Source organism: Syngnathus typhle, linkage group LG2 (genome assembly GCF_033458585.1).
Source record: "Syngnathus typhle isolate RoL2023-S1 ecotype Sweden linkage group LG2, RoL_Styp_1.0, whole genome shotgun sequence".
Taxonomy (NCBI): Eukaryota; Metazoa; Chordata; class Actinopteri; order Syngnathiformes; family Syngnathidae; genus Syngnathus; species Syngnathus typhle.
The window spans coordinates 4,491,439-4,518,739 of NC_083739.1; the positions used below are offsets into that span (position 1 = coordinate 4,491,439).

Below are 27,301 nucleotides of genomic sequence, written 5' to 3' on the forward strand. Positions count from 1 at the left end.
TGTTCTCCTGGAAACAATTCTACCTCTCTTGCCAATGTTCTCTCATGTTTGGATACGTAACTGCCGTCTGCCGGCAGTTGAGGAGTCCGTGCCAGAATAACATTGCAGCCGGAGCGATCGCGCCGACCTCATGAAAACCTGCGTTGCGCTTGTCTGACGTCATCACAAGGCTCCCTTAAAAGCGGAGCGTCTTGGCTCCTTTTCAGCCTCCCCTTCGGTGTCTGCACAAGTGTTTTTTTTTTCCCCCACGGTTGCTAAAGCAAAGTATATTTATTCACGTTTTAATCAAATAAACCTGTGGCTATTTGCTACAAGCTAACCCATGCGTCCATTTCCCAGCGCTCATATGGATTATTTTAAATTCCTCATAATCTGGAAATGACACCGAACGGCCACCAAAACCTTCAACACTGAGCTCGAATTCTGTCCATAAAACACAAAACCGGTAAAATGACGTCAAGATTTATCTGAAGAAATCGAGACCCCCACGTTGGTTCTCCAAAGACGAAAGCATGTGTGTAAAGCCAGCAGAAAACACAACTTTGATTATTTTGGGGGGGCCTGCTCTTTGGGTTTGCGGACTGAATGAACGGAAGGGCCTGGAATAGCGTGTGACGAGCCTTCACATGATTTCACGCGCATTCGTTTAATCGCTGCCAATGCCTGCGGGGAGCAATGCGAGCGTCACAGGAGCACAACTGATCCTTGCTGGAGATTGTCGTTAAATTAATAATAATAAAACAATGCTTGCCTTGGTATTGATGTGGGAGGCAAAAAAACAAAAAATCCCGAGATTTAGCCTTCAAAAGTTTTGGATTTGATTTTCCAAAATGAATCTATTAAGAATAAATTCAAAAAGAAAAAACAAACAAAACGCTTATTTATTTGGATCGCAGTTTTTCCCGGCAATTGGACAAATGCGTGGTCACTGCCGGTGCTGGTGCCAGGCCCGGATGATAAATGAAGATCTGTGGGATGCGTCTGAAGGGGGAATTTGGGGGGGTGGGGGGTGGCGGGGAAAGAATGAGGCAAACAAATCATTGGCGTTGTCAAGCCCTGATTAGATGAGCCCAAATTTGCAACAACAACAACTTATACTTGCTTAAACTTGCAGATTCAAACCTTGACAACAAAGATGGCAGCAATCAAAGAAGACACAGTCGTGCCCATTGTTTTGTCAATCTTCATTTTTTTCAGCTTTTCGGGAAATGCCCATGACCTTCCGAAATAGCTGGCTGACATTTTTGATATCTACGCAGTGTGCCCCTGGCGTCAAAGCGCATTTTTTGAGGGTCATTGCTAACTTTTTTTTTTTTACAGTGTTGCAATGTGAAAATAGTATGCAGATTGAGATCTTCATCATTGACTTCATTGAGAGGTAGAAAGCAGAGGGAAGAATCCCTTGTCAGCTCCTTCACTTCCCGGACGTTGAAGGGATGCTACCAAGCCGCGGTTGAAATGTCGGAAAAAAGTCGGTACCGATACCGCGGTCGGCAGTTTCACCTTTCAGACATTAAACACTGCGTCAATACTTCTCTTGAAACTTTCCTCTGACTGGGCTGTGATACATGATTCGGGTAGGCGGTTCCAGCTATTAACTACACGGGTAGAGAGAGTGGCGTCACCATGGATGCGTAACCTCCTCGGTTTGTATAGCTTCAAACTGTGACCACGTGTCGAAGTATCATTATTTAAGATGAAATACTCCCTCAGGTCTTCACCAAGTTCGCCTCGGAGAATGCGCCGGGTATATATCAGATCTCCTCGGTGACGACGGTAGGCCAGAGAGAAGAGATTCAACTGTTCCAGTCGATCTTCGTAGGAAAGCTGGTGAAGTTTTGCGACTGTTTTCGTACCGCGACGTTGAACTCGCTCCAGCATATCGGATTCGTACTTGGTCAATGGGAATACTGCAGGCAGTCCGTACTCAAGAATGGGACGCACGTGAGAGATAAACAGGGGTCTGAAAATCGCAGGAGTCATACGGGCAAAAGACCGTCTGATGGATCCAAACATCCTGGTGGCAGCGGTGACCTTCTTCGTGGTGTCAAGACTAGTCTTTAGGTCTGACGACACTATGACACCAAGGTCCTTCTCACTTGTGGTGTTTTTAAGGAGATATCCTCCAATATGGTACGCCCCGAGTGGATTCTGAGTTCCCATGGAGAGCACTGAACATTTGGCATGGTTTATTGGAAGCAGCCATTTTTCCGTCCAACTTTGGAGCCTATCTAACACGTCTTGGAAACGGTCAGCATCCTCGACGCTAGTAACTTCAGCCCAAAGTTTTAAATCATCCGCGTACAGTAAACACTCAATGTTCAGTTCTTGCGGGAGATCGTTGACGTAGAGCTTGAAGAGTTCGGGTCCAAGGACCGATCCTTGTGGCACTCCACTAGACATAAGCACAGGCGCTGAGTATGCGTCGTTGACTTTCACTCGCATATAACGTCCTTCCAGAAAGTCAGCAATCCAGGATAAGATCTTCCCAGTTACACCAACCCTTTGGAGTTTAAGCAGGAGACGCATGTGAGGTACTCTGTCAAAGGCTTTGCTAAAGTCCACGAAAATGACATCAAGGCATTTACCAGCGTCGACGGCAGCTACCCACTTCTCTCTGGCTACTAAGAGATTCGATACACAGGAACGTCCTTTCTGGAAACCATGCTGAGCAGCAGTTAGCACGTCAAGCTCGTTCAGGTGATTTTGTAGAGCCCGCTTTAGTAGTTTTTCCATGACCTTACAAACGATCGAGGTCAGACATATGGGTCTGTAATTTGTCGGATCATGGCGAGCTCCTCCCTTGAATATTGGTTTGACTGTGCCGATTTTCCAGTCGACAGGTAGACGTCCGGTTTCCAAGGAAAGCTGGAGTATGTGTCGGACGGGTTCTGCAATATGCTCGACAATAGTTCTGAGGAAAGCTGGGTGCATCTCATCTGGCCCAGGAGAGGAGTCCGGCCGTAACTCCAGAAGTGCCTTCATAACATTTTCTCGCTCAAATACAAGATGGTGGAAGCCTGAGTCAGGAACAGGAATATGGGAATCCAGGATCTGCGGCTCGACGGTATACACAGAGGCGTATTGTGAGCCGAGTGATTCAGCTTTTTCGGCATCCTGGAGAAGGAGATCCTCAGAACCCGGGGAACGAAGGGGAGGTATGCCGCTTCCTGCCTTGGTCCTTCTCTTCAAATAAGCAAACAGGAGCTTTGGGGAAGTCTTGGATGTCTCCGCCAGACGCAGTTCATATTCGGTTCGTTTTTTCCGCTTCATTTGTGTGCACCGATTTCGAACTATTTTGTAGCGATCATAGTCCACGGGAGATTGAGACAGTTTGAATCGATCCCATAGTTTACGACGACTTTTCAGCAAGAGTCTTAGTTCACCATCAAACCAAGGAGGACCTTTGGTGAAGGTTCGTTTCCGAGAAATTGGCACATGCTCCTCCACAAGAAGTTCAAGTTTGGAACGAAACAGGGTCCAGGCATCTTCGAGTTCGAGATGAGACGGAATACTCCAGTCTGTTTGAGCAGCAGCTTCCTGAAGAGTGGGTTGATTTGTACGCCAATAATTTCGACGAGGTCTACCAGAATCTTTAATTGATGCACAACCGCTCCAGTGAAAGGAAATTGTACAGTGATCACTTCTCCCGATTGGCAGCGAACATTGCAATTTGTCGATGTCAGTTGGGGACGCTGTTAAAACAAGATCCAGGATGTTTGAGTTTTGACCAGGAAACATACGGGTTGGAGACATGACATGCTGGGTCAAATTGCAGTCGAGGATTGTATCAAGCAGTTGGGCATCGAAAGTTCCTTGATCTAGGTTACAGTGGAGGCTGTCCCATTCAATAGCGGGCGCATTAAAGTCACCGACAATCAGACAGTCTCTGCCTCTCCCGTGACATCGAAGTTGATCTAGTAGCTCAAGCTCAGTTCCTTGAGCAGACGGGCTTCTATAGATGACGCCAACTGTAACTGATTTGCGCCCATTGTTGACGCGGCACCATAGGGTTTCAATTCCGTTGTCAGCATCGCAGTTGGTTACTATCGAGTGGACACGAAGTTCCGCTTTCCAGTAAAGGATGACACCGCCACCAGTTCGGTGTTCGGGACGATCGGACCGGGTTAGGAGGTAACCTGGAAGCTGGATCTCAGAATCAGCGATCTCTGGGGTTAACCACGTTTCCGTGAAAGCAAGCAGGTCAGGATGTTGTTCCTCTACAAGGAGTTCAATGTCATCTAGTTTGTTACGAATGCTTCTAACGTTGGCCGTGATCACCCTTAATCCCAAAGGCGATGTTAATGCTTCGGGATAAAGGTAATCGGTCTCCAGGTCTCTCTGGTCCTCTTCTGAACAACGCGAAAATCCACAATGCGTAGATCAGTTTCACCGGCTGCACGGCGAGTACGAAGTTCAGTGACTGCATCTTTCATTTTGATTCGATCCTCCGGCGATAGGTCACGCAGCACATAGAACTTTTCACCTTTCAGGCGAAAGGTTCTTTTGAGAACGCGGTGGCATTCCGCTTCGTTGTTAAGTACGAGTTTCAGCGGGCGCGTTTTTGAGCAGTCCTCCGATTTGCGTCCAAGCCTGTAAGCTGAGATAACGTGTATCCCTTCTTCACCTTCGTCAAACATGAGTGACACCATACGTTGGAGAAATGTTTGATCGTCAACAATTCTCTCGGCCGAAGATTCTTTCAAAGATTCCGGGGCATTCACAATTATCAAACATCTTTCACGAGGTGGAATAGACGGGTTCGCTCTGCAGTTTTCGGCTGCCTGATGCTTGGAGTTTTCAGTCACCTGTTTTTGTAGCGCTGAGAGTTTGTCTAAGACAGTTTGCATCTGAGAGCTGACATTCGGAGCTTTTGGTTTGTGTTTCTTGTTCCGTACAAGAATAAAATCATCTTCTTCTTCTTCTTCTTCTTCTTCTTCTTCTTCTTCTTTGGGCGCGTCGGGATCTGGGCTTGCAGCAACAGCGGCGTAGGTTGCCTTTGGAGCAGGCTGTTTTAGGGCTGTGGGTGCTGTCAGGGTGGAGATATCCGGCTCTGAGTTACACTTTGTCAATGGCGTTGTCGTAGAGCAGGATGAGGTAGGAAAGGTGACCCGAACCGGGGAGCAGTCTGCAGAGCGCAAAACTTGAGTTACGGGAGCGTTTTGGGGAGTGAGTGGTGGAAGTCCTGACTTTACGCGCATATCGCTAAATACACACTGACAGTGGTCACAGAGGAAGTTCACAGCCGAGGAGGTTACCATCCGTAGGCATTCATATTCCGCCTTCTCAATACCGCAACAGGCGATGTGAATCCATCCGTCGCACAGACTGCACTGGACGGCCTTCGACTTTGTGGTTACTCCACGAGCACATTTAGCACATTTGGTCTTCATGATTATCTTCGGCGTCGTCGAACTTCGGTTGCAAGTAGAAAATAAAAATATTTCTCTTGTTGGTCGTCGCTGCCTTCCCTTCCGGGATGCCGGCGAGATTGGAAGCAACTTCCTGGATGGTAGTACCACGTGATCTGTAGCGTCAGGTCATGAGATCTTTTTTTTAAGATCTTATTTGCTCTGCAAGTCAAGCGTAAAAAAAAAAAGTCGGGGCAGGTCACGGCGTTGGCCCCGACACAAAATGAGCAGCGTGCGCTAAGGATGAGCCAGGAGCTTCCTTCCATCTTGCAAGCCTTTTATCTTAAGAAAGCTGCGGCGGCAGCGGAGCCGGTCCGGAGGGGATGAAGCTGTAAATCCGGGCGGAATGAAGCGCTAAGCTGACTTGACTCTTCTCAGCCCATCTCCCGTCATTAGGCTTGATTTGCTGGGATGTATTTCTTGGCACTTGATCCTTTCTCCAGCTTTTGATTTTCTTGTAAGATGTCGGGAGAGTGACAAATGGAGGCGGAGACGCTTACGTGAAGCGACGAAGCCTGCCCCGAGCTTTACAAATACTTCACATCTTGACATTCTTTTGCTGATGCTTTCAGCAGGTCTGACACGGGCCGACTTCAAAGCCTCCTGGTCGGGCCGGGCCACCGATGGTCCCGTTGCCCGATACTGCGAAAACAACTACTCAAGAAAGACAACTGCGAACCCGACACCCGGCAAATAGACAATATGCTGACTGACACGCTTAATGTTTCATTGAGTGTAACAGGAGAGCTGCAACATTTGCATCCGTGCAAGTGCGTGCGCGGCAACAATCGCCGTGCGCTTCGGCCTCACCGCCTTGCACGGGAGATTTTCCATGCGCCATCCAAACATTTCCCCCCTCAGGGGAAAAACAGAAAGTTGAGCCCTTGTGTAATCACTGCTCTCGTATTCTGTTCGGTTTCTCCGCAAACGCTTCCATCTTATTCTACGTATTACTCGTTGGCTCAAGAAAAGCGATGGAGCCGATGGAGGAGACTTCTCGAGTCAGGAAAGACATCTCCATTGAATGATTGGATTTAAATGGTTGCAGGTGACGCACGATATGTCTGTGCCAGCCATTTTTTTTTTTTTTTTGCTCTCCGGTTCATAATGTGCAAAAAGCCTCTCGTCGACTCTGAACACGTTTTGCATCGTCGATGAGTTCAACTCTGTTTCCTGTCTTCTCTCTGTTTGTCGGACTTTTTTTTTCTTCTCCCCTTTCTCACTTTGTCAGAAGCCTCTTTGCGACGGAGCAATTTTCTTCTCTCGCGCAGCAAAGATGCGACCCCGAAAAGAAAAACTGACAGCAGAATAGAAGCAGATGCAGTCAAGAAAACGCTCCCCCCCCCCCCTACTCAGGAAACAATTTGGAGAACCCGTGGTCAAGCTTTTGGACTCTCTCCATTTCCCTTTCCTCCAATTTTGACTTTCCTCCACTTTTTTCATGTTGTTTTAACAACTTTGCTGAACCTTTGTGGAAAACGTCGACAAAAGAAATTGGAGTTCAGAATCAGAAGTCAAGAAGTTGTGCTTTTTTAGTCAACACGACTAAAGATGAAATCGATTTGTAGTTTTCGTGCAAATGTCAGCAAGAGTTGTTTGAGGGGAAAACAGACGGCTCGATGGATTGAATGTGGCCCTGCGGCTTGGCTCTTTCAAATTCAAAGTTTCGCTACGCTCGTCTAATTGAAACCACGTTGAGCTGTCAATCAAAGTCGGCCGCAACGCAAACATTTATCAAGCCTGGCGGATCCGGAATCGCCGCCGTCGGGAGCAGGAAGAACCGGATTGGCTGTCAGTCACGGGGAAAAGACGCTCGTTCGCTCGCGGGGCATTGCGCACAGATGAGCATCCTGGAAAAAGAAAGAACAGACTGGGAGGGGCGGGGGGACTGGGATTAAGCGGAAAGAGCAAAATGTTGGGAAATGGAAGGTGTGCGGGGTTTGTTTTTGAGTGTGTGGGGGTGGGGGGGGCAGGAAAGGGGAGAGGCGGTGATGTCAGGCAGAAATCAAGACTCTTGAGCATTGTGCCAGTGGACCCTCGAGAAAAAAAAAAAAAAGCCTGCCAGCACAACGTGATCATTGTGGGAGGCCATCCGGCGCAAGTGCAGCGCATGTTTCCATTCAAGGTTTATTTAGACAAGCATGCCGAGCTAGTTTGCTGATGTGTACGTGTTGAAACCAATTTTTCACAGCGCTCCATCGTCAAGTTTCTCATTCAAGACGAAAGTTGCCGTGCGACGACATATTAGCAAATGTACGGGCGCGATCCCGAGAGAGGCCATGAATTATTGCCTGTTGCATCCAATCTGGATTGGACATACCGTTTTTTTCCATGTATAATGCGCCCCCATTTATAATACACACCCTAAAAATGGCATGTTGATGCTGGAAAAAAGCCTGTACCCATGTATAATACGCACCCAAATTTTGACTCCTACTTAAGGCCGTAAACGTATAATTATTACGTTATAAAATTATTATACGTATAATTATTATATTATATTATATTTATATTTATATTTATTTATTATTATTTATTTATATTTATTATATTATATATCTTTGGGAACAACCGGATGTTATTCTGCCGGTCAGTATCACTGCGCATGCGCTAGCAAACTCAATAGCGAAGAAATGTTTCGGATTTGTGTAGGTGATCGAGCAAGCGTCTAATACGAGAGCATTGTGTTCGTATGGAGCGTGTTTGAAGTGAACAGCAGAGAAGAAAGCGCATCTGTAATGGCGGCCTCCGTATGATATCCGGATAAAAATAATAATAATAATAATAATAATAATAATTTGTACCCATGTATAATGCGCACCCCAGATTTTAGGACAATAAATTAGTTAAACTTTGCGCATTATACATGGAAAAAACGGTACTTTTATTTTTTTTTCAACCTGTCACATCTTATTTGTTGGCTACGATGTAACTTTATTTGACTTTGCATAAATGAATGTGCGCTCATAAACATGCACTTGCTTGCTACGGAGTGTTTGTTGTTGTTGGGAGAAAAGTGGAAAGTGGAGCAGGGGGGCAAAAAAGATGGAAACTTTTAAAATGGTTGATCTGGAGGGTAGAGATGCTGCCTGCCAGATTGCAGCTTTGCAATTCATTTTCCATCTCAGGGGAAAAGAACAGAAAGGTTTTGTCCTTAGCGTAAAAGCGTTCAATGGACTTTTGCAGTGGAAAAAAAACAACCATTAGGATTACATGTTCTCCATTTTCAACATTTTAGTTTGCTCGTTGATTTGTAAGAAAAATAAAATAACATTTAGGTGGGGGGTTGATGTATCATGCGACTAAATATAGGAAAATGTGACATAAGAGTTCTTGGCCTGAGAAGCAGCAATATATAAAGTGCTCATTTAGAGGACATTACTCGCAAGGGTCACGTCTCCACCAACGTAGCCAGAAGAACTGTCACATGTCTTGCGTGTTCCAAAATACAAATCAAAACAATCTTGGCGATCTTAACTTCTTGAGCTCATTTTCTGTTTTTGTTATTTCAATCCTGTGGGCCACCTCATCAATTCTTGCACTTGCGAAAAAAAAAAAAAAAAAGTCTCCATTTGGTATGCATGTACTTTGCTTGAAGTTCTCCCAGATTCATCTTGTTAGCAATAAATCCATGGATAGCGATGTCACAAGATCAAGAATCAGAGCATCCCGGGTTCTGTGACTGACTCATTTCGAAAACAAAGCAATCTGGGATCCATTCGGTATGACTAGCTAGTTTGCAACATGTTACTAATCTTCAATATGGAAGGATGAGAAGATGTAGTGAAGAGCCGGCGGCTCAACGTGAAGCCATTAGCTCACATTTGCTGTGAAGCTTCGTACATCATGCATCTTCTGCAAAACAGGAGTGCAGATAGCTACCAGATGAGCCGCTGCGATTTGTTTAGAAAGCTCGGCCTCAATCTTCAAACATCTCCCAAAAAAATAAAAAATAAAAATAGAGTGAGCCTGTGTTACACACACACACACACACACACACACACACGGATGACAAGTCGCAGCTGGTGGAAAAAGAACAACTGATAAATTGACAATGGAAGAAATATCAATCTCACTTTTGGGCGCAAGTCAGACCGAGCGGATCCTTGAGGAGAGACGCAAAGCTTTGGCGTCAACGCGAGACTGTTCGAAAGTCATCCAATGAGAAAACATTGATCGAGCAAGCCATGATTCATATGTTGGGGGGGGGGGTTCAGTTTTGGTGAAGAGCAATGAAGGTCAAGCAACATTTCCATTCAAAATCAATGATTTGAAAAACAATTTGTGTTCCAAGCGCGGCTACGAATGAATTCAACTTGTATCTCAAGGCGCCACTGCGTTTGGTCCACTTCTACTTGGATCCCAGATATTGAAATGCTCCATAACACACTAACTGAGTCGTTCATAAATAATAATATATTTTGAGAGCGTCTGGACTCCGGCATGAACGATCGCCGAGAGAATTGATCCGACGATGTTTTGGACGTAGGCCAAAAAAACCACGGAGGGGGGTCCCCGTTGGAAAAAGCAAAGCGCACATTCTGCTGTGTGCATTTCAACATAGTTGGAGCCAAGCCGACTTTGCGTCATCCATCTGATGATAATTACGATGATGATGTTTATTCATCTGCAGTGGTGGAAAACGCTTGAATGAGTTCAGTGTCGGAGGAGCCCGAGATCGAGCGAGGAAGTCCAAGACGGCATGATGTATAGTGCTGCTCTGTTTGGGACGCGAGGGAAGAGAGCGAGCCGTTTATGGGATGTCGACCCGGCCGGGCGCATTTGCGCGGTCTGCGATCGTTCAATCGCTCCGTTATGTCAGCGCTGCCGCAAGGCGTGCATGCCGTGGCGAGTCATGCTGCGGGAGCTTCCGGATTCTTGCATTATTGTCATTCATCGGGAGCGACGATAAGTAGATTTTATTGCTCTTTTCCGAGAATGAGAGGCGGCCACACAAGGTTCACGCAACGGTCTCCAAATTAGATCCTTTGTCACTCGCTCTGATAAATGTTTGTATGTAATCTAATTACAAAAATGACTAGGATTATCAATCTACAGTTACAATTTTGATGATTAGACAGTTTTGTAAATAAGATCCCCCCCACCATTTAGTAGTTGTGTTTGATGTCCAATAGCAAAAGGATTGGAGCATAAGAAGATGCTCTGATGGTCAAGCTCGCTGTGAAGGCAGCAGAGGGATGGATGGGAGGCTTCACACAACCACCTGGGTGTTCTGGAGAGTGTCATTTGAGTCCAAGATACGGGGTAAGATGAGATGTGGAAGCTATCTGGAGGATTTAGGAGCAGACAGAAAAAAGTACAATAAAGGGGGGAGGGTGGGGTTATTACTTGGGTCAGGTGGAGAAAAAAGAAGCGCTCGTGACCTCAGGTGCTTTGTTTAGCTTTTCCTGCTTCTTGACTGGCGACCACTCTTGTTACCCGAAAACGATGAATATTGTATGTATTTAACATGATTTTTTTTCTGTTATTTTTGTTTAAATCAGTCATTTATTTATTTATTTTATTTTCTTAAAATGTTTTATTTCTATTTTCATTATTTGTACGTGTTTATCTATGCATGTGTTTATTTATTATTTAATTATTTAATTATTCGTTTATTCATTGACCTTTAAGTTTCCTGCGAGAAAAAAAACTTTGAGGTACGCATATATAGGTATATTTTGAGGTATATATTTTTTCTACACTGGTTCAGTATCTGGCAAAATTAAAGGAGAACAAATCTGCAAAATGGTGGTACCACTAATGATATGAGAAAACAACAACAATGAAAGTCTTCCTGAGCAGAACATCAACCAGCACAAAGTAAACAGTCGTTAGCTTTAGCAAGGATGGAACCATTCACTAACCAATTCCAAAAGCAAAGCACGCTCATAAAACACAACTTTCGCGTCTTTGAGGAACTAATTCAGAATCTTCACATGATGCTCCTCGATCAACTTGAACTTACCGCACTCCAAAGAATCCAATTCGAGTCCTTAGTTGAACATTCAACAAATATGTCTGCCAATCAACCGCCTGCTAGCGTGAGAAGCTAACATAGCATTCCCCACACATCTTCCAACCCAACGATGGGTTTTTACAAAAAGTCAACAAATACATCTGCCAACTCAATCGCCTGCTAGCGTGACAAGCTAACGTACCATTCCCCGCACAACTTCCAATCCAACGATGGGCTTTTACAAAATGTCAACAAATACGTCTGCCAACTCAATCGCCTGCTAGCGTGAGAAGTTAACGTAGCATTCCCTGCACATCTTCCAATCCAACGATGGGTTCTTATAAAACGTCAACAGTGGCTTATTTTTGGGAGTCGGAAGACAGCTGAAATAGACGGACCGCATTTGTGACCTTCGCAAACACTCGCAATGGCTTGCCCCTCAGACTTGAGACTCGCTCCTTGCGCTGGGAACAAAATGGGGCCCTACATGTCCAAAAGGAGCCAACGCAAACAGACAAGAGCAGTGGAAAAATCAATAGCTCTGCGGATAAGCTGTGATGAGCTCGGCGAGCTGGAAATAAAGCATCTTATTATGACCGAGTGCTTATTATGGATTCACACCGGATGAATCCAGCGGGACCGCTGTCCGATACGTAGAAAACGGATCGGCTCCTTGCTTCGGTTTACGCCAACAGGTGTTGCGAGCCGCCCGCTCGTTCGGCCAAGACGTGGCCTTGTTCAAAGCGGCCAAAACAAAGAAAAATCGCTTTGCCTTTCTGAACATTCCACTCAAACCCAAGCCCAATTTCTTTTTCCGAACCCATGGCAGCCTTGTTTGCGGAATGCGCCAGAATGCAAAGGAAGCCAAGAAAAATGGAAATTGGATTCAAGGACTGTGGGAGTACACGGCCTCCGATTGACAGCTGAGTCATTGCGACGTTTGTTGTAGTTGTTCCGACTTTGGATGATTGGTCGAAGAAAACAGCCTTCATTTTTATTTCTTGCGTAAATGTGCGCCGACATGAATGGAGACGGTCCAGCCAGAAATCTCAGAACTGGGTCATATTACGGGATAGTTTATCCGAAGCCTTTCGTGTTCTCATAGCTGTGTGTAAACATCGCATCTCGGAGCGGGAGGCATCGGGGTGTTTTGCTCAGACAGTCGACCCTGCTCAGAAAAAGCGAAAAAAAACTTTTGTATTTGCAGAGAGAGGCCACAAGGAGGCAGCAAAGGACAACCCGCATCTAAATGAAGCGACTCAACTCACTTCAAATTGCTTCTTTGACACCACGGACTGTGCGCGCGCTCGTAATTCAAAACATTCATATCTCAAGTTACCTTTCCCTGTTCAAATGAAATGAATGTCATTAATCCGTTCCTGCAAGCAACGTAAATGTTAAGAAATGTTTGGACCAGCTTGAACCTCTTCTTGCAAATTACACTTGAAAATAAAAATGCTGATTTGATTAGAAAAAATGCACCTTTGAAGACTCTACCACCAATCCAAGCTAAGTCAACACCTCCCTGACGTCCAAAGCTTTTCTCTTACCAGGCCCGACAGCCTTTTTTTTTCCCCGCATAGTACATGGCAAGGTCACTATCTGCTGACTCGACCAAATGACATTGCCGTCATCCGGTGAACAGGCACCTGGCCGGCCACTAATAGCAAAAAAAAAAATGTAAGCGTCCGAGTGCTCAGAATGCAAAGTGACGGCGGCAGCGTGTGTATACACAAGGGACAAACGGCTTGAATGAGGGAAGGGCGGCTCCCCCCACCAGCAAACATTAACCTTTATTTGTTTCTGACACGTGAGAGGGCAGCCCACCTCTCTCATACATTATAGGCATGTGAAACAATCACACCCTTCCTCGATTCCTCGCTCCACCCTCAGCCCTCGAGGACAGGCTTGACCCAGGAGGAGGGGAGATAGCAGGGAAGGAGGCAGGAGCTCAAATTCATTTGCACCGCTGCAGCCGAAGGCAGAGCAGAAGTGAAGTGAAGTCGCCGGGCGGGTACGCCGACCGCGGATTACAAACATCGGAGAACGCCGATCTGGGGAAGGACACTTTACGAGAGAGATTGCAGTCTACTATGGTGGGGGGGGGAGGCATAAAAAAAAATGCAGTGACATTTGTTACATTTTATTTTGCATCCAACCTGAATCATAACAGAGCCATCTGATTTTTTTTTTTTTTTTTCATGCCGATGTGGATTGATCACTTCTGACATCTCTCGTGCAATTGCACAGTCAAAGTGGATCACACGTGAGTGCCCTTTTATTCCAATGATTTATTTATTTATTTAAGTTTCTTGATGGCATGAATCTTGAAATCCAATTCCTCTAAGTGGTTGTGTACAATTCAACTCAATGTGATCAATGTGGGTCATCCCCCCACAAACAAACAGCTGAGGTCTCCACGGCACACACCCCACGACACACACACATTAACAGCGCCTTTAATATTCAACTAATAGTTCAGCTATTTATTTGTTTTAGTTTTTTTCATGGACTGTCACTATCAAAACATGCAAAAGACTGATGTGTTTCTTGACCGGTATGTAAATCCAAAACAAATTCATGACATTATTAGCTTGTTGTTGAAATGATGAAAACTGGAGGAAAGGAAGGCTGTGAAATATTGACAATTAAGAGGATTATTTATTTGCTGCAGTCAATGCCATCTAGAATAGATTGCGCTTTTTTTGTAAACGTGACAACTATGTGCAGCACAGTTTCGTGGCTCCACAGGGTTTGATCGGATTAGCCGAGTTCTAAGAAAGTGTCGGTTGATTTGTGTGAAACGTTAATGGGTTGTATCCGGTGACAGCGCTAAAGATTTGTCTCGCTGCGGTCGCAAAAACTTGCATGAGGAAGAGCGGCGAGATGTCGGGCAGCATGTCTTCCAAATCCACAAATTGATCAGGTCAAGAATTGTTTTGATTGTTGAAAGTGAGTGTTGATTCAGCGCGTCTCAAAATGCAGCACGTCATTTTGCTACGAGAATGTCATTGAGGAAGGATTACTAAGTCATCATTGGTGAAATGGAATTTTTTCCTCAAAAATACAAATTTTCTCCTCCAAAACTTTATTCTTCTCAAAGTAAAACTTTTCTTGACACATACAAATATGATGTCGTAACACCTTATTCCTGTATAAATAGGGATGATTGTTGTAAAACTGTCGGTAGCATAATGAGAAAAAAAAAACACTGTCATAATTCTGATCTTTTCTAAAAAGTAACAACAACATGAGGACTTTGAGCCCAATTTTCACAGCCAGCACAAAGTGCACCTCAACAGTGCTGTGTAGTTTTCTTCCGTTAGGTCTTTTCGTAGGCACGGACAGTTAAAAAAAAACACGCGTTTGCGCCGTGGTGGGAGTGAACACAGACAACTTGCTTCCCTGCGGCTCTTCCTCTCTCATTCCTTCTCGATTCCAGGCGTACACAATCTCTCTGACGTTATAGAATCGGAAATGGACTCGCTGGAGTCCATCCAGAAGATAACAAAGTGCAAAGAACTACGTTTGTGAGGAACTGCAGGCGGATCTTTTCCGAGCACGCTGTTGTTATATTTATGAATGAGATGAAATCCACCACAGAAAAATCTGTCTGCCTTCGCTTGGATCAAATTGACTTCAATCAAGTTACAACACCTGCGCAACAACTTTGACCTGCTCTAAGCTGGTCTAAAGTCCCAAACCAAATCCAGCATGAAAATCAAGATGTGCCAGTTTTTCCTTATAGTATATGGAATAAAATAAATTTTAATATAGCTAGATGAGTACACTATTTTCATAGTATAGTGTTGACAGCCTCGGTCGTACTTTCAAATCCTCAAGATCTTCTCTCCAACTTTTGCGTGCTGACTATGTATTATGGATTCCTTTACACCTAAGCCTAAGAAAAGTGTATTTTTAACCACCACGTGTACTTGAAGCACTTTCCAGATGGAGTAATGGTAATTAATCCCACAAAGGCTTTCAATGTATCCGCTAAAACATCACGTAAATCTTTGGCAAAGATTTCAATAAGCCACTCCAATAATTTATTTATGCATATTTTTCCATCAACACTAGGCCGCCCTGAGGGTTTGTTCCATTAATCAGATGCTATTTTTAATACCCCCGCTTCTCCTTCAAGTTGTTGGCAGAATTTAAAACGAATACAAAAGGACTTCCTTGGTTTATCGCCCTAGGGAAAAATCCTCCTTGAGTGGCTGACCTTTATTTTGGAGGTGTTGGCTCCATGTCGCCTTAGTCTAAAGAGCATGACTCAAAGCATGACTTGCTGGTTAATGATACATTACCACCACCCCCTCCTCCCGTCAAAAAAAGTAAACTTGGTCAACGCATCTCCATTGGCGTCCTGTATTGTGGAAATACACGGCGGCTGTTTGCGAGTGACACACAGTGCAGGTGGCGAGTGTCGACAATGCGGGTGACTAATGAGGTGTGCTTCCACACCATTAACATTTAATCAGCTGTTTTGCCGTGACACAGAAGGAACAAATTGTTCACTTTTATTAGCTCACCCCACCTCGCCGCGTCCGATGAATAAATCAAGCGCCGACGGGCGCCGATCCGCATTCATGTGCAGAACGTCCACCTGGCACTCGAGCGCTGTCGTGTTTGGTCCAATTTAGCTACACGTCGAGCCGGCTGACTCTTTGTCGCATCGATCAGTAGGTAAATAAAGTCTCATGCCACGCTGACAACAGCTCAACACGGCGAGATAAAAAATGGGAGAGATGAAAAGCCGTGTCGAGTAAAATCTCTGCAGAACAAAAGTAGCTAGAGGGGCAATTTTTGAAGAACAAGAAAAGTCTCATTTGTTTAAATGCTCATTGGGTATAAAAGCAAAAGGTCAACCTTCTCTGGCCCATTTTTGTGCCAGTCATACAAGGAACCACTGCGCCTGAGGCAAAACAACCAATCCCAGAAACAGGTGTGTCATCATCACATTTACCGTAGAATCTTTTTTTTAGATCATGTTTGCATCTGCAAAAGGTTTAAAAAGGATCAAGTCTTGACCAAGTAGTCGTTGGGATGAAACTAAAATGAAAAATAAGAACAAAAAGGTTTTCCAAAACACACACATTGGATTCCCACGTAAACACTGCTCCACTTTCACAAAATAAATAAACGAGCTCGACTTCACATAGTTTACACCGTGTTGCACTTTAGACCTGCGATTCTGGCACCGCTCAACAGTTCCCATGAGTAAAAAGGCAACTTGCCATCCTGCCGAGCGGACATTTTTGAATGAGTTTGCGCTGCGCTTGGTGCTCCTCAATTGACAAAGACATACTGTGAGGGTTCCTAAAATACAAGTCCAGTCTAGTTCTTTTTTTTTTTTTTTGCATTCCGCTTCATTTTTCATCCGACGACGATGCATAGTTTGCCGATGATGTCGTCTTAGCGGCTCTTGACCCACACGTGGTGTGCAATGTGTTGAAAGATTTTCTCCCTCACCTTAAGTACCTGTTTCAGTCATGCCAGAGGCATCGTTCGCCAATGCGCTGAGCTCAGAGAAGATGAGGCGGAAATCGATGGTTGCGCACCGGGTGACCTCTGGGGAGATTCACGGCGAATGAGCAGACACAGCCATTCGTTTAAGGCTCGGAGGAAAGCGAGATCGCCGTGTAGCGCACGTGACCTTCCAATCCAGTGTGCATTGCCTTCCACACTACTTTTCAAACAAACAACGCCAAACAAAGGATGAAATGAATAGAAGGAACAAAATCATCCAAAACACACAAGAATTTATTTAGATATTTATTTATTATCTATTAATTAATTTGTCAATTTATTTATCCATCGATTTATTTATCTATCTATTCATCATTTATTAAGTTATTTCTTTCTTTATCAATTTAGCTATATATGTATTTATCTATTTATTAAGTTATTTATTAATCTATTTATTAAGTTATTTATTAAGTTATTTATTAAGTTATTTATTAAGTTATTTATTAAGTTATTTATTTATTTATTATTTATTTACTATTGACTCAGAAATATGGATTAGAAGGGCGGATAGCATCACCTCAAAGGAAATACAGGAATATGTATTGAATTTATTGCTGCTGCAGATTTTTTGGGTTAAAACTGTCTCGGGTTCAAAGTACGCGTGGATCAGCTCGGCTCAAATTTGGAGCGATTTGAAAATCAAATTGCCAGCCTTAATTTACAGCATGCGCATGGCATACAAATTAAAGTAGATTTCGAATATTTGTTTTTGTCAATGGATCCATCTGTTTTTAAATTGAATTCATTTTTACTCATTTTTAGCGTCTACATTTCCTGCATCAAATTTAACTCCCTTATGTTCTTCCAGGCGTAAAAAAAAAAAAAAAGTATTAAAAGGTCAGCCGCATGGTTATTGAAAACATAGATAATGAGACCATATAGGAGGCTCAAAGAATGTTCTATGGCGTAATTACAGAGAACGGGAGCAAGACGGCGAGGTTCAAACAAAGAGAGGCCCGAGGAAATTGAAGAGCTCCTCCTACCGTTAAAACTTAATTAAAAAATAGAAGCGCGGTCATTGACGTCACACCGTCCGTCGCGCTCTCAAGTCTCAAAATGCGGCCTCGCTATGCCATAAGAAAAACATTTATTTCATAGTCCAGGGCAGGTTTGAATGACTGACAAGAGAGGAGCCCCGTTCAGGTCAGAGAAGTCCATTTGGCAAGGCTACTCCCGCATTCCTCCGTGCAAGCCGGCATGAGACACTTGACAACATGTCACTCGGCACTATTAGCCGCTAATTGGCTAGCGGGTTCCCAGTGGAGTAGTGAGAGAGCACTTTTAACTCCCTATTTTTAGCCAAGCAAAATCCAAAGTGGCTATTTGACGTGTTGGTGGAGGTAAAAAGCCGACCTGAGTGCAGGGAAGCGGGATTATCTAAAAAAAATAAAAATAAATGGGCAAACAAGGCTCAGGCAACAACTTTGCAAAGTCCCCAACGTAAAAAGTAGCAAAGGCAGACGTACGATTTTTTTTTCCCACAATTTTTCCCCCGATTACGTTTTCTCGGACTTTTTTCTAGGTCGGCGTTTATTTGCGCAATCTTCCGCCCGGCCTCCCATGAACTTCTGTTCCTCAGATTGCCCTGTCATTCGTCTCTTGTGACGAGCAAGCAATTTATTTATTTCTAAGCAATGAAAAAATAAACATGACATTTATTGCGCTCCACGGTGACATCAATAGAGTGGAAGAGAATGTGATGTACTCGAAGCGGTCAAGGGAAACAAGAGAACGCAGGAATGCGACAAAGCATGTGATGTGGAGTGGAGGTGAAGGGGGGAAAAAAAAAAAAGCTGTCCATCAGCCTTGAGAAAATATGAAAGGGAAAATAAACGCGGAACACAAACTAATTAAAAATTGGAGATGGGATAATATTCCCACGACGGCATAATTGGGATCACGTCGAGGCTGTCGCAAACGCAATCCATTTGAATATATCGGATATAAGGCTCAGGCTGGAGGGCAAAGGTCAGTCGAGCTAACGAGAAGAACATAGCAGTCGCACAATTGAGCAAACTTGATTTGTTGCTCTCCTCACCGTCCAACCGCAATGTTTGTCTTTCAGGAATGGAAAGCATCAGCTTGGAAACGAACTGGGACGCCTTAAGCTTCTCCTCTCTGGTGGCGCCGGCCAGCACCAACCGCACTTCCACGTCTGTCTTTGAGCTCAACACCCTCAACGGCTCCCACGGCGGATCCTCCTTCTTCGGGATCTTTCCGGAGAATGGCTCCGACGCCACGCCGTACCCGCTGCCCCAACCCAGGGTGAGGGACCAGGGCCTGGCCCGGGCCGAGATCGCCGTGCTCGGGGTGATCCTGGCTCTCACCACGCTGGGCAATGGTTTTGTCCTGTGGGTGCTGCTCAGGAGGAGGAAGCACAATGCGCCCATGCACGTCTTCATGGTCAACTTGTGTGTGGCTGACCTGGTGGTGGCCTTCTTTCAGGTGAGGAGCCGCATCCTTCGTGTATGAAATCAAATCAATGAAAGCGGCCGCACGCAACCCGACTCGACACAACCGGACAATCATCAAGGCAGCAGTGGATGAAGCCACGTATACATTCTTGCGATGATTATTGATGATTAGAATTCCACCAGGATTTTTTTGGAGGCAGTACAAATATTTGCTCAGCCGCCTACTCGCATAGAAATTTCTGGGATCTCCTATTCTTAATCCATAGAACATAAACAGAACGAAACAAAAAAAAAGGTCAAAACTTGGTTATATTTCAAATGCGCGTCGCTTCTTTTTATCTGTCGACATAACGTGATGAAGAATTTACTCTCAAAATGGCTAGCGGTGGCTAGCTAGCGGTGGCTAGCTAGCGAGTAGCTAGTGGACTAATTGTTCAATAAACGAAAAATGTTACAACCTGACAGAGTTGATGTTCCGACCGATATGTTCAAAATTTACGTTGTGAGGAACACTCCGCTCGGAACCGGCATGTTCTGAGCTTCGAGCTAAATCCCAATAGCGCAACTTAGCGGCAAGAATTCTTCCCATCATCATCATGAAGTCATGATTATGTCACTGAAGGAGCCAGAACATTCAGAACAACAACGTTCATGGCGCCTTTATCATACTTGACTCAGTGAGCAGATATACTGAAAAGTGACAGGTCGTTGCACTCTGCTGGCACCAGGCTAACTTCCAACATCTGCAAATCATTTTCAAGATCTTGCATCCGTCTGCCTGGCTGTTTGGCAGCAGCTAAAATAACATCAACAACATTATTAATATCAACGCAGGGCAGACGTTAAAGTGTCCAGAATGGATTTGCACTTTGACAAACTTAAGAATGTGCGTGTAGGTTCTTCCCCAGCTCATCTGGGACATCACAGACAAGTTCCAGGGACCCGATTTCCTGTGCCGCTCCATCAAGTACTTGCAGATTGTGGGAATGTTTGCGTCCTCCTACATGATCGTGGCCATGACGGTGGACCGCCATCACGCCATCTGCTGCCCGCTGCAGGCTTACCGCAGCGGGGCAGTGCCCCGCTGGAACACGTCCGTCGTGGTGGCTTGGGGTTTGGCGCTCGTCCTCAGCCTACCGCAGGTGAGAGTGAGTAACCGGATCAGGCCGGTGACATTTATTTTTTTGATGAGCATGTGTTGTTCTTCTGTCAGGTGTTCATCTTCTCACGCTCAGAAGTGAGTCCCGGGGAGTTTGAGTGCTGGGGTCACTTTGCTGAGGCGTGGGGGCTCAAGGCCTACATCACCTGGATGACGCTGGCTGTCTTTCTCCTGCCCGCCCTCATCATTACCGTCTGTCAGGTAAAACAGATTTTTTTCCAGCATCGCCTCTTATTAACTTTTGATAACATCTGGACAGGCAGAAAAATATATCGAAGCGAAGTCATCCATGGAAGAAACCAAAAGCAGGCTCCAAATTGCGATCAAATACCAGAAGCGTCTCGTGACTATGAATATCCTCGAAAAGTTTGGAGCTAGTTAATTTCTCTAGAAGCTGTGTCATTGTATCAGCACAGGTCTAAAAAAAAAAAGTAAGACATCAACAGCTAACATTAGAAGTTGGGAGTCAAAGAAAATGTTTGCACTCATTTTAAAATGAATAACTCAGGACGGTCATGAGCGCTTCAATCACCTAGCGGCCATCTTGATGGCGTAGCTCGTGTTCAGGGGGAGCAGATGTTTATCGAATTCATTCCGAGCAGCAAAGAGAGAATTCAATCATGCCACATGAGAAGGTTTGTGGTTGCTTTACTGCTGACGGTAAAGGCCAACACACAATCCTTGTTTCGCTTCAATTTCCTGAAGCGCTTCAACCAGAAATGCAAATCTGGCCTTCGCCCATCGTCAAATGGAATCCAGAGTGCTTTTGCTGATGTCATTCCAACTGTGCAAAATAAAAAAATGGTCATCTCGCAGATAAGAATCTTCCGGGAGATCCACAACAACATCTACCTAAAGTCGGAGAGGATGGTGATGGCTGAGCTGAAGAGGAAAGAAATCCTTTTCCCTTTCCGCAGCTTTAAGAGAGAAGAGCGGGCCAGGGAAAGAGAAAGGGGGCGGCGGGCGTCCGGAGGCGGCGCTCATCTGGGACTGCGGCTGAAGCCCGTGACAAACAAAAACACGTCCGATAAAAGTCAAGCGGGAGACGTCGCGTCGAGAAGCGCGCCGTCGTCCGATCAGCGGCAAGCCAACGGTCCCGAGTGCCACGAGTCCTGCACGGCGGTCCCCGGCTCACCTCGCTGCTCCCTTGATTACGCCCCCCCTCGCCACGAAGCGCCGCCGCCTCCCAGCATCACCAAGGCCATGTCCAAAACAGTCCGAATGACGCTGGTCATTGTGCTGGTCTACACTGTGTGCTGGTCCCCTTTCTTCATTGTTCAGCTGTGGGCCGCCTGGGACCCCAACTCTCCCAACCAAGGTCAGTAACATTCACCTTGGGTCGGGCCGCTGTGCTCAATGCATTCGATTGGTGTTCCAGGAACCACAGACAACCAAGTTTCTGGAACTTGAAAGACTTTGAGACTTCTGTTGTACGCCATGGCTCAGAATACTAAAAGCAGGAGTCACCAAAACGGCAGCCAGGTTGACACCGCGGCTCAGTTCTAAAAATAGCTCCAAACAAAAGCAAGGCCTGATAGTGTGTCCCGTGATTTGAAGCAAAAGATAAACAGCAGAGAGCAGTAAAGAACCTCCCCACTGATTTTGCAACCTGAGCGGCCAGATGTTGACATTTCATCAACAATCATCGGCGCTGGCGGCTCAAAAATTGGAGGCGGGTCCAACATTGTGCTTTATTTTACAACTGACCTTTACCTTAAACGAGTAACACGCAATTCTATATCGTATAACACACACACACACACATGGCCGCACGGCTGATGTTTATCGTCGTTTAGACCCAAATCAACATTTCCGTTGTTTATTGCTGACACGAGTATGACATAGGCTCGACTTATGTAATGATTATTATTAGAAGCCCCCCAAAAAAAAACAGGACGCGAGTCCATCTGGAATGTTTACAGCTCTATAGTGGGACAGTTGATTAACACAATGGACTCTGTGAGGTTCCCGCACTGATCCGCTTATCTTTTCAGGAGTGGCCTTCACCATCCTCATGCTGCTGGCCAGTCTCAACTCATGCACCAACCCGTGGATCTACACGGCCTTCTCCAGCAGCGTGTCCGGAGAGCTTCACAATCTGCTACGCTGCGGCTGGCCAGCCGGACGCCGTCGGGGCTCGCTGCCCGACGACTCCACCTCCACGCATACGTCCACCACCAAGGACAGCCAGTACTGACCCGGTGAGACAACCCCAGAGAACCTCGCCTCGTCCTCCGGAGAACACGGGTGACCTGCTTCTGCCAGATGTTCCCAACGATGGGATCGATGCGGACGGGAACTCCATCCGCAAGGGCGCGTGACGGAATGCGCTCGAGCGGTTGTGCAAAGTGACCTCGGCTCGAAGCGTTTATTCCCGCTGGAAGTTCTGTCGGCCCAAGAACGGAAGGTGTGAATGGCGTCGGGCGGTCAAAGAAGCGGATGGCGAGCTAGCTGCCGCGGGACCGACATGTCACGGACGACGCTATTCCACAGGAAGGCTGCGGTGGAAATCCAATCATGTGAACAAACTTCGACACAAGTGAATTAGCGACGGATGAACTTAAGAGGAGAGCTGTGAGCAAACACGAGAGGCTCATTCAAGAGAGAACACACACACACACACACACACACACACACACACACACACACTGGAACACATCCACCCAAACAAACATGAGCCCTCGCGGGGCAGCTTAGGTCTGCAAAACGAACAATCCGGCTTTCCGCAAGCCAGCGGGACACAATGATGTGTTTTGATGACAGCATGTGAAGTATAGAAAATGACTTCCTGACCGGTTACGCAACGCGCCGAAGGAACGAGAGGAAATATTTCCAAAGCATTCCATGTCAAAGGATACATATTGATTATCGGGCACGTTGGACAGCATGCGCCTTGTAAACGTTGTCGTTTGTAGAGTTGGAAAGTGGCGACAAGTTTGCGTTAGTCGTGTAACCAAAGATAAGCTTGCACTTTTCATTAGAAAAGCGGTGCCGGTCCGAACAGAGTGCGGATAATGCCCACGGACACTTTTATAGCCCGACAGCCCCGGTTTAATCTCACGCTGTCGTCGGGCGGGTTATTCTCGGCGGCGATATCGCCAGAGAAGCGCTTTTCAATTTCATTTATCGACAGTTTCCACCTCACCGTTCGTAATGCATTTCTGTCCACCATGTTTTTTTTTTGTTATTTTTTTATTATCCAACTATTAAAGTCCGGCAAATGAAAGTAGATGAAAGTATCGTCAACATGAGGCAAACTCAAAGGCCGCAATGACGCAGCAGCTTCAAAGTGCTTGAATTCGGACATTCCCATGACATTGCGCAATAAAAACTTGCTCTTTGCATTTTTCTTATTCTCATTTGAACCCTCATGAGAAAATGTCCCTCTGCAAGATGCGTAAATATGAAACAGAGGAGAAGCGTAAAAAAATGGAACGCCACCAGCAGCCAATGGGCTAATATCCACAATCAGCAATTAAACGTTGTGTAACATTCAATATTTATCTTCTATATTTCTTCTTCTTTGTGTGTGGTCACTGCCCTCCGTTAACACTCGTCGTTTCGAGTGTTCGCTAAAAAGTAAACGCGTGATCACCGATTTGATACGATACTACTTGATAGGCACGATTTTGCAACTTGGGATGGTTCCGAAAGATGCTTCTTAAAAGGATCAAGAAAATGAAAAGTTTGTTTCAGTTAATGGTAACAAACAGCATCGATCATCGGTACAATCCGAAAAAAGGCAACTACTTGATAAACTCTTTGCGTACGGCTGAGTGTGGATTATACTGCCCCCAGGTGGCCATTGCGAGTGAAACAGATGGAGCAGCACGACTTCTATTGAATTGAAGTAAAGCATGTGGAGGAAAAAAGAAATGCTTTGACGCTTGAATCATTGATGACATGACTGCGGGCATTTTGGCGTCACACAACGTCAATTTTTCTTTTTTGGTGGATTTGGAATGAATTAATGACTCCGAATTTAAAAAGCACCACTGGATAACAAATTTAAATTGGCTCAAGGCACCGCGGTCGAAACGAGCTCGGCAAAACGAGCAGCAGAAGAATCTCCGTGTGATCCTTTGTGATGGTGTCTCCTAAGACTACGCAGATGTAGCCGTTGGCCGGTGTCACAGATGAAAGCAGACATTTCCAGACGTTCTGTTTTTGTGTCCAAAGCACAATTGCGGAGGACAATGCTGGGACGCTTTCAAGATGTCTCGGGAATCCTCGTCCATGTCGGAGGAGAAGCCTCACCTTTTCCTCTGGCCCGGCGCCGCGTCCAGCATTTGTTCCCCAGACACGACGCTCCTCTTTGATAGTTTGCCAGACGAAAAGCTACATCAACACCCTGGCGCGTTCTACTTTGTTTCATCGGGAAGTGGGCCAAGTTCTCCGCAAACTCCTTTGGGTGTTAATGTATGTTCCTCTTCCTGGTAGGAAACGGAGAGGTCAATAGATGTTTCTTCTCCAATGATGCTCTCGCAATGGCCTCTCACACTTATGGTGCCTTGAGGTACGAACTTCCATCTGTTCCGTGACCTTGTTCCTCAGACAAAACACTTTGTAACACTTTTCAAATATCCTTTTTCAATGGAAAATGCAATTAATCCATGACAGACTTTTTATTAGAAAAAAAAAAGAAAAAAAAAAAAAACAGCACGCTGTAACATTGACAATTTACAGAAATGTAAAGTAGGATTGTTTTGTGTGCTTGCGAGGATTGTGAATTTCATTTTGCAATGCCGCTTGAATTACAAATACTTTGGGATTCTGGAACGCAAAGAATTAAAGAGATTTTGAATCACTTTTTGTTCCAATTCAATGGGAATTGTGCTGTTCTTTCTGGTGGACACGCTTTGGCCACTTGGGGGCAGAATAACAGATGAGCTAGAGTTATTCTTCATTCATTGCAAAGGATGAAACGTACTCCCGTCTTCGGTCTGATCGCTCGCATTTCCTCAGGTGCTGTGCTTTGCGAAACTTCGTATCACCCAAACACTTTTAACAAATACGAGCAAATACGACGATGGCCGTAGATTCCAGATAGGTCCCCATTTTTGTGTGCACGCTCGCTAACGAGGATGCGTTTTGGGCTGAGGTCGTGTGTATGAGCCATTTGGCCTTCTTGAATTATTTTTGAGTTGGTTGACCTCCACGCCACTAGAGGGACTCTCGCGTTAATTAATGGGAATCTTATAAAACCCGCGGGTGAATTAGGACACGGGCAGGGTTGACAGGAGGAAAATAAACCCGCAAGTATCTTTTTATTTGTACCATCAACAACAGAACTCTTATTACGCCTGCTCATTTACATATTTTAAGTGCAAATTCGTCATAACAATCAGCCATCAGCCCCCCGGGAAGTAATTATACAGGGTTAGTCATTTGATCGTGTTTTCAATACTACCGAGGTGTTTGCCGCCAAGTCACGGACTACAACGGGAATGAATGACTCCGCTTGGAAGCCGCGGCAAGGTCAGCAAAATGGGTGAGCCGCTCTCCTGAAATCGATTCGGGCCCGGCGGACAAGTGCGGGATGATGAGGCCTCCAGCCTTGAGCGCTAGCCACAAGGATGGATTTCTTTCTTTCAAGATTTCGCAGCCAGTTTGTCCATTGCCGTTTCAAATGGATACGAAAATGTCACAAGGCATCCGATTTCATGCGGGCGCATTTCATCTGTTTATTTACAATTCTTCACAAATGTTTTACGAGGGATCGGCCGACCCGCTTTTGATGGATTTATGGCCAACAGAACGGTTTGACGAGCTAGTCAAGTCGAGTCGAGTTGATTTATGTGGCCCTAGTTCACAAACAAGTCTCAAAGGGCTTTACGTGTATGAAAATGGACAATTATTCTCAATCATCCCTTGATCTTAAACTCCCAGGAGGGAAATGGAAAAACTCAAAGATGAGAAACCTTGAGAAGAGAACACAAATGGGAGGATCCCCCTTCCAGGTTAATTAAAGGCCACGGCATCAAAACGTGACTTTAATCGTGTCTTAAATGTAGCGGTTCTGGTATCTACAAGTCGGGCGTTTCAAATCGTAAATGTAAATTGGCAAATATTGGAGGGATGTGATGACATTTTCTAAGTCTCGCCTCAGCATTTTAAGATCTGCGTCCGCTGCCGTTTCATCAGCGGCGCGTCACGGCCGACGTCCAACTGTGAGGAGTTAACGAGCAGCGGCGTAATGGAAAAGCAAAATAAAAGCAGAACTCGAGGAAAGCAGGCAGCTTCCATATATGGCCGCTTTTTGACCAGCGGCCCGGGCCGCCCGGCAGACAAAGCGGATTAGTAGATACGCACACGGGACCGGAAGAGCCAGATAAGAAAGAGGGAGAGAGAAAAGCGCAGAGGCTTACTCGGCCCGCTCACATTGTTGCGTTAGCGGCTGCTCTACTGTACACAAGTCGGATCGGCCGTGACATAATGGCGACAATGGCCGTGGCTCATTCATGATAAAGCCAGAATGGTGGGAGAAGAGACAGCGTGATTTCACGGCTGACTGAATTTGTTCGATTTGGGTGCAAGAGTGGGTCTTGGAATTCGATTGGCTGCTACTGATTTTTGTTTGAGAGTTAAAAAAAAAAAAAAAAAAAAGACTGTCTTTCATGCGCCATGGTTAGTGTGAATGCTTGTCTTTTGTGTTTACATGGCGAGCGGCTCAGGAAGAGGTCCATCTTTCCGCAAGCATGAAGACGAGCACTATAGAGCATAGGTGTCAAACCCGAGGCCCGGGGGCCAGGTGTGGCCCGCCACATCATTTTAAGTGGCCCCCGAATACAAATCGTTTTCCATGTGTCAAAACTAAAATTACAAA

At 45.4% G+C, this 27,301-nt stretch overlaps 1 protein-coding gene across 2 annotated transcripts; it reads left to right on the forward strand.

Moving 5' to 3' along the window:
- The first annotated feature begins 10,114 nt into the window (after positions 1-10,114).
- Positions 10,115-25,283, forward strand: avpr2aa (arginine vasopressin receptor 2a, duplicate a). Of its 2 annotated transcripts, none has more exons than XM_061272267.1 (7): positions 10,115-10,676; positions 13,621-13,636; positions 18,968-19,347; positions 20,213-20,458; positions 20,530-20,676; positions 21,292-21,793; positions 22,470-25,283. In XM_061272267.1, exons 1-7 carry the CDS (start codon positions 10,578-10,580, stop codon positions 22,670-22,672), a joined length of 1,593 nt encoding a protein of 530 aa, XP_061128251.1. In that variant the 5' UTR covers positions 10,115-10,577; the 3' UTR covers positions 22,673-25,283. The 2 variants fall into 2 exon arrangements, with proteins under 2 accessions (XP_061128251.1, XP_061128252.1); XM_061272268.1 differs by lacking the exon at positions 10,115-10,676 and adding an exon at positions 13,201-13,466.
- The last annotated feature ends 2,018 nt before the right edge of the window (positions 25,284-27,301 follow it).

What these genes read in the sequence shown, in the direction of transcription:
- avpr2aa (XM_061272267.1), top strand. Translation starts at nt 10,578, where the DNA reads ATGGTCAAGCTCGCTGTGAAGGCAGCAGAGGGATGGATGGGAGGCTTC. An exon ending in TCGTCCTCAGCCTACCGCAG is followed by an intron (nt 20,459 to 20,529) that starts GTGAGAGTGAGT and finishes TTCTTCTGTCAG; the next exon opens with GTGTTCATCTTCTCACGCTC. An exon ending in CCCCAACTCTCCCAACCAAG is followed by an intron (nt 21,794 to 22,469) that starts GTCAGTAACATT and finishes TTATCTTTTCAG; the next exon opens with GAGTGGCCTTCACCATCCTC.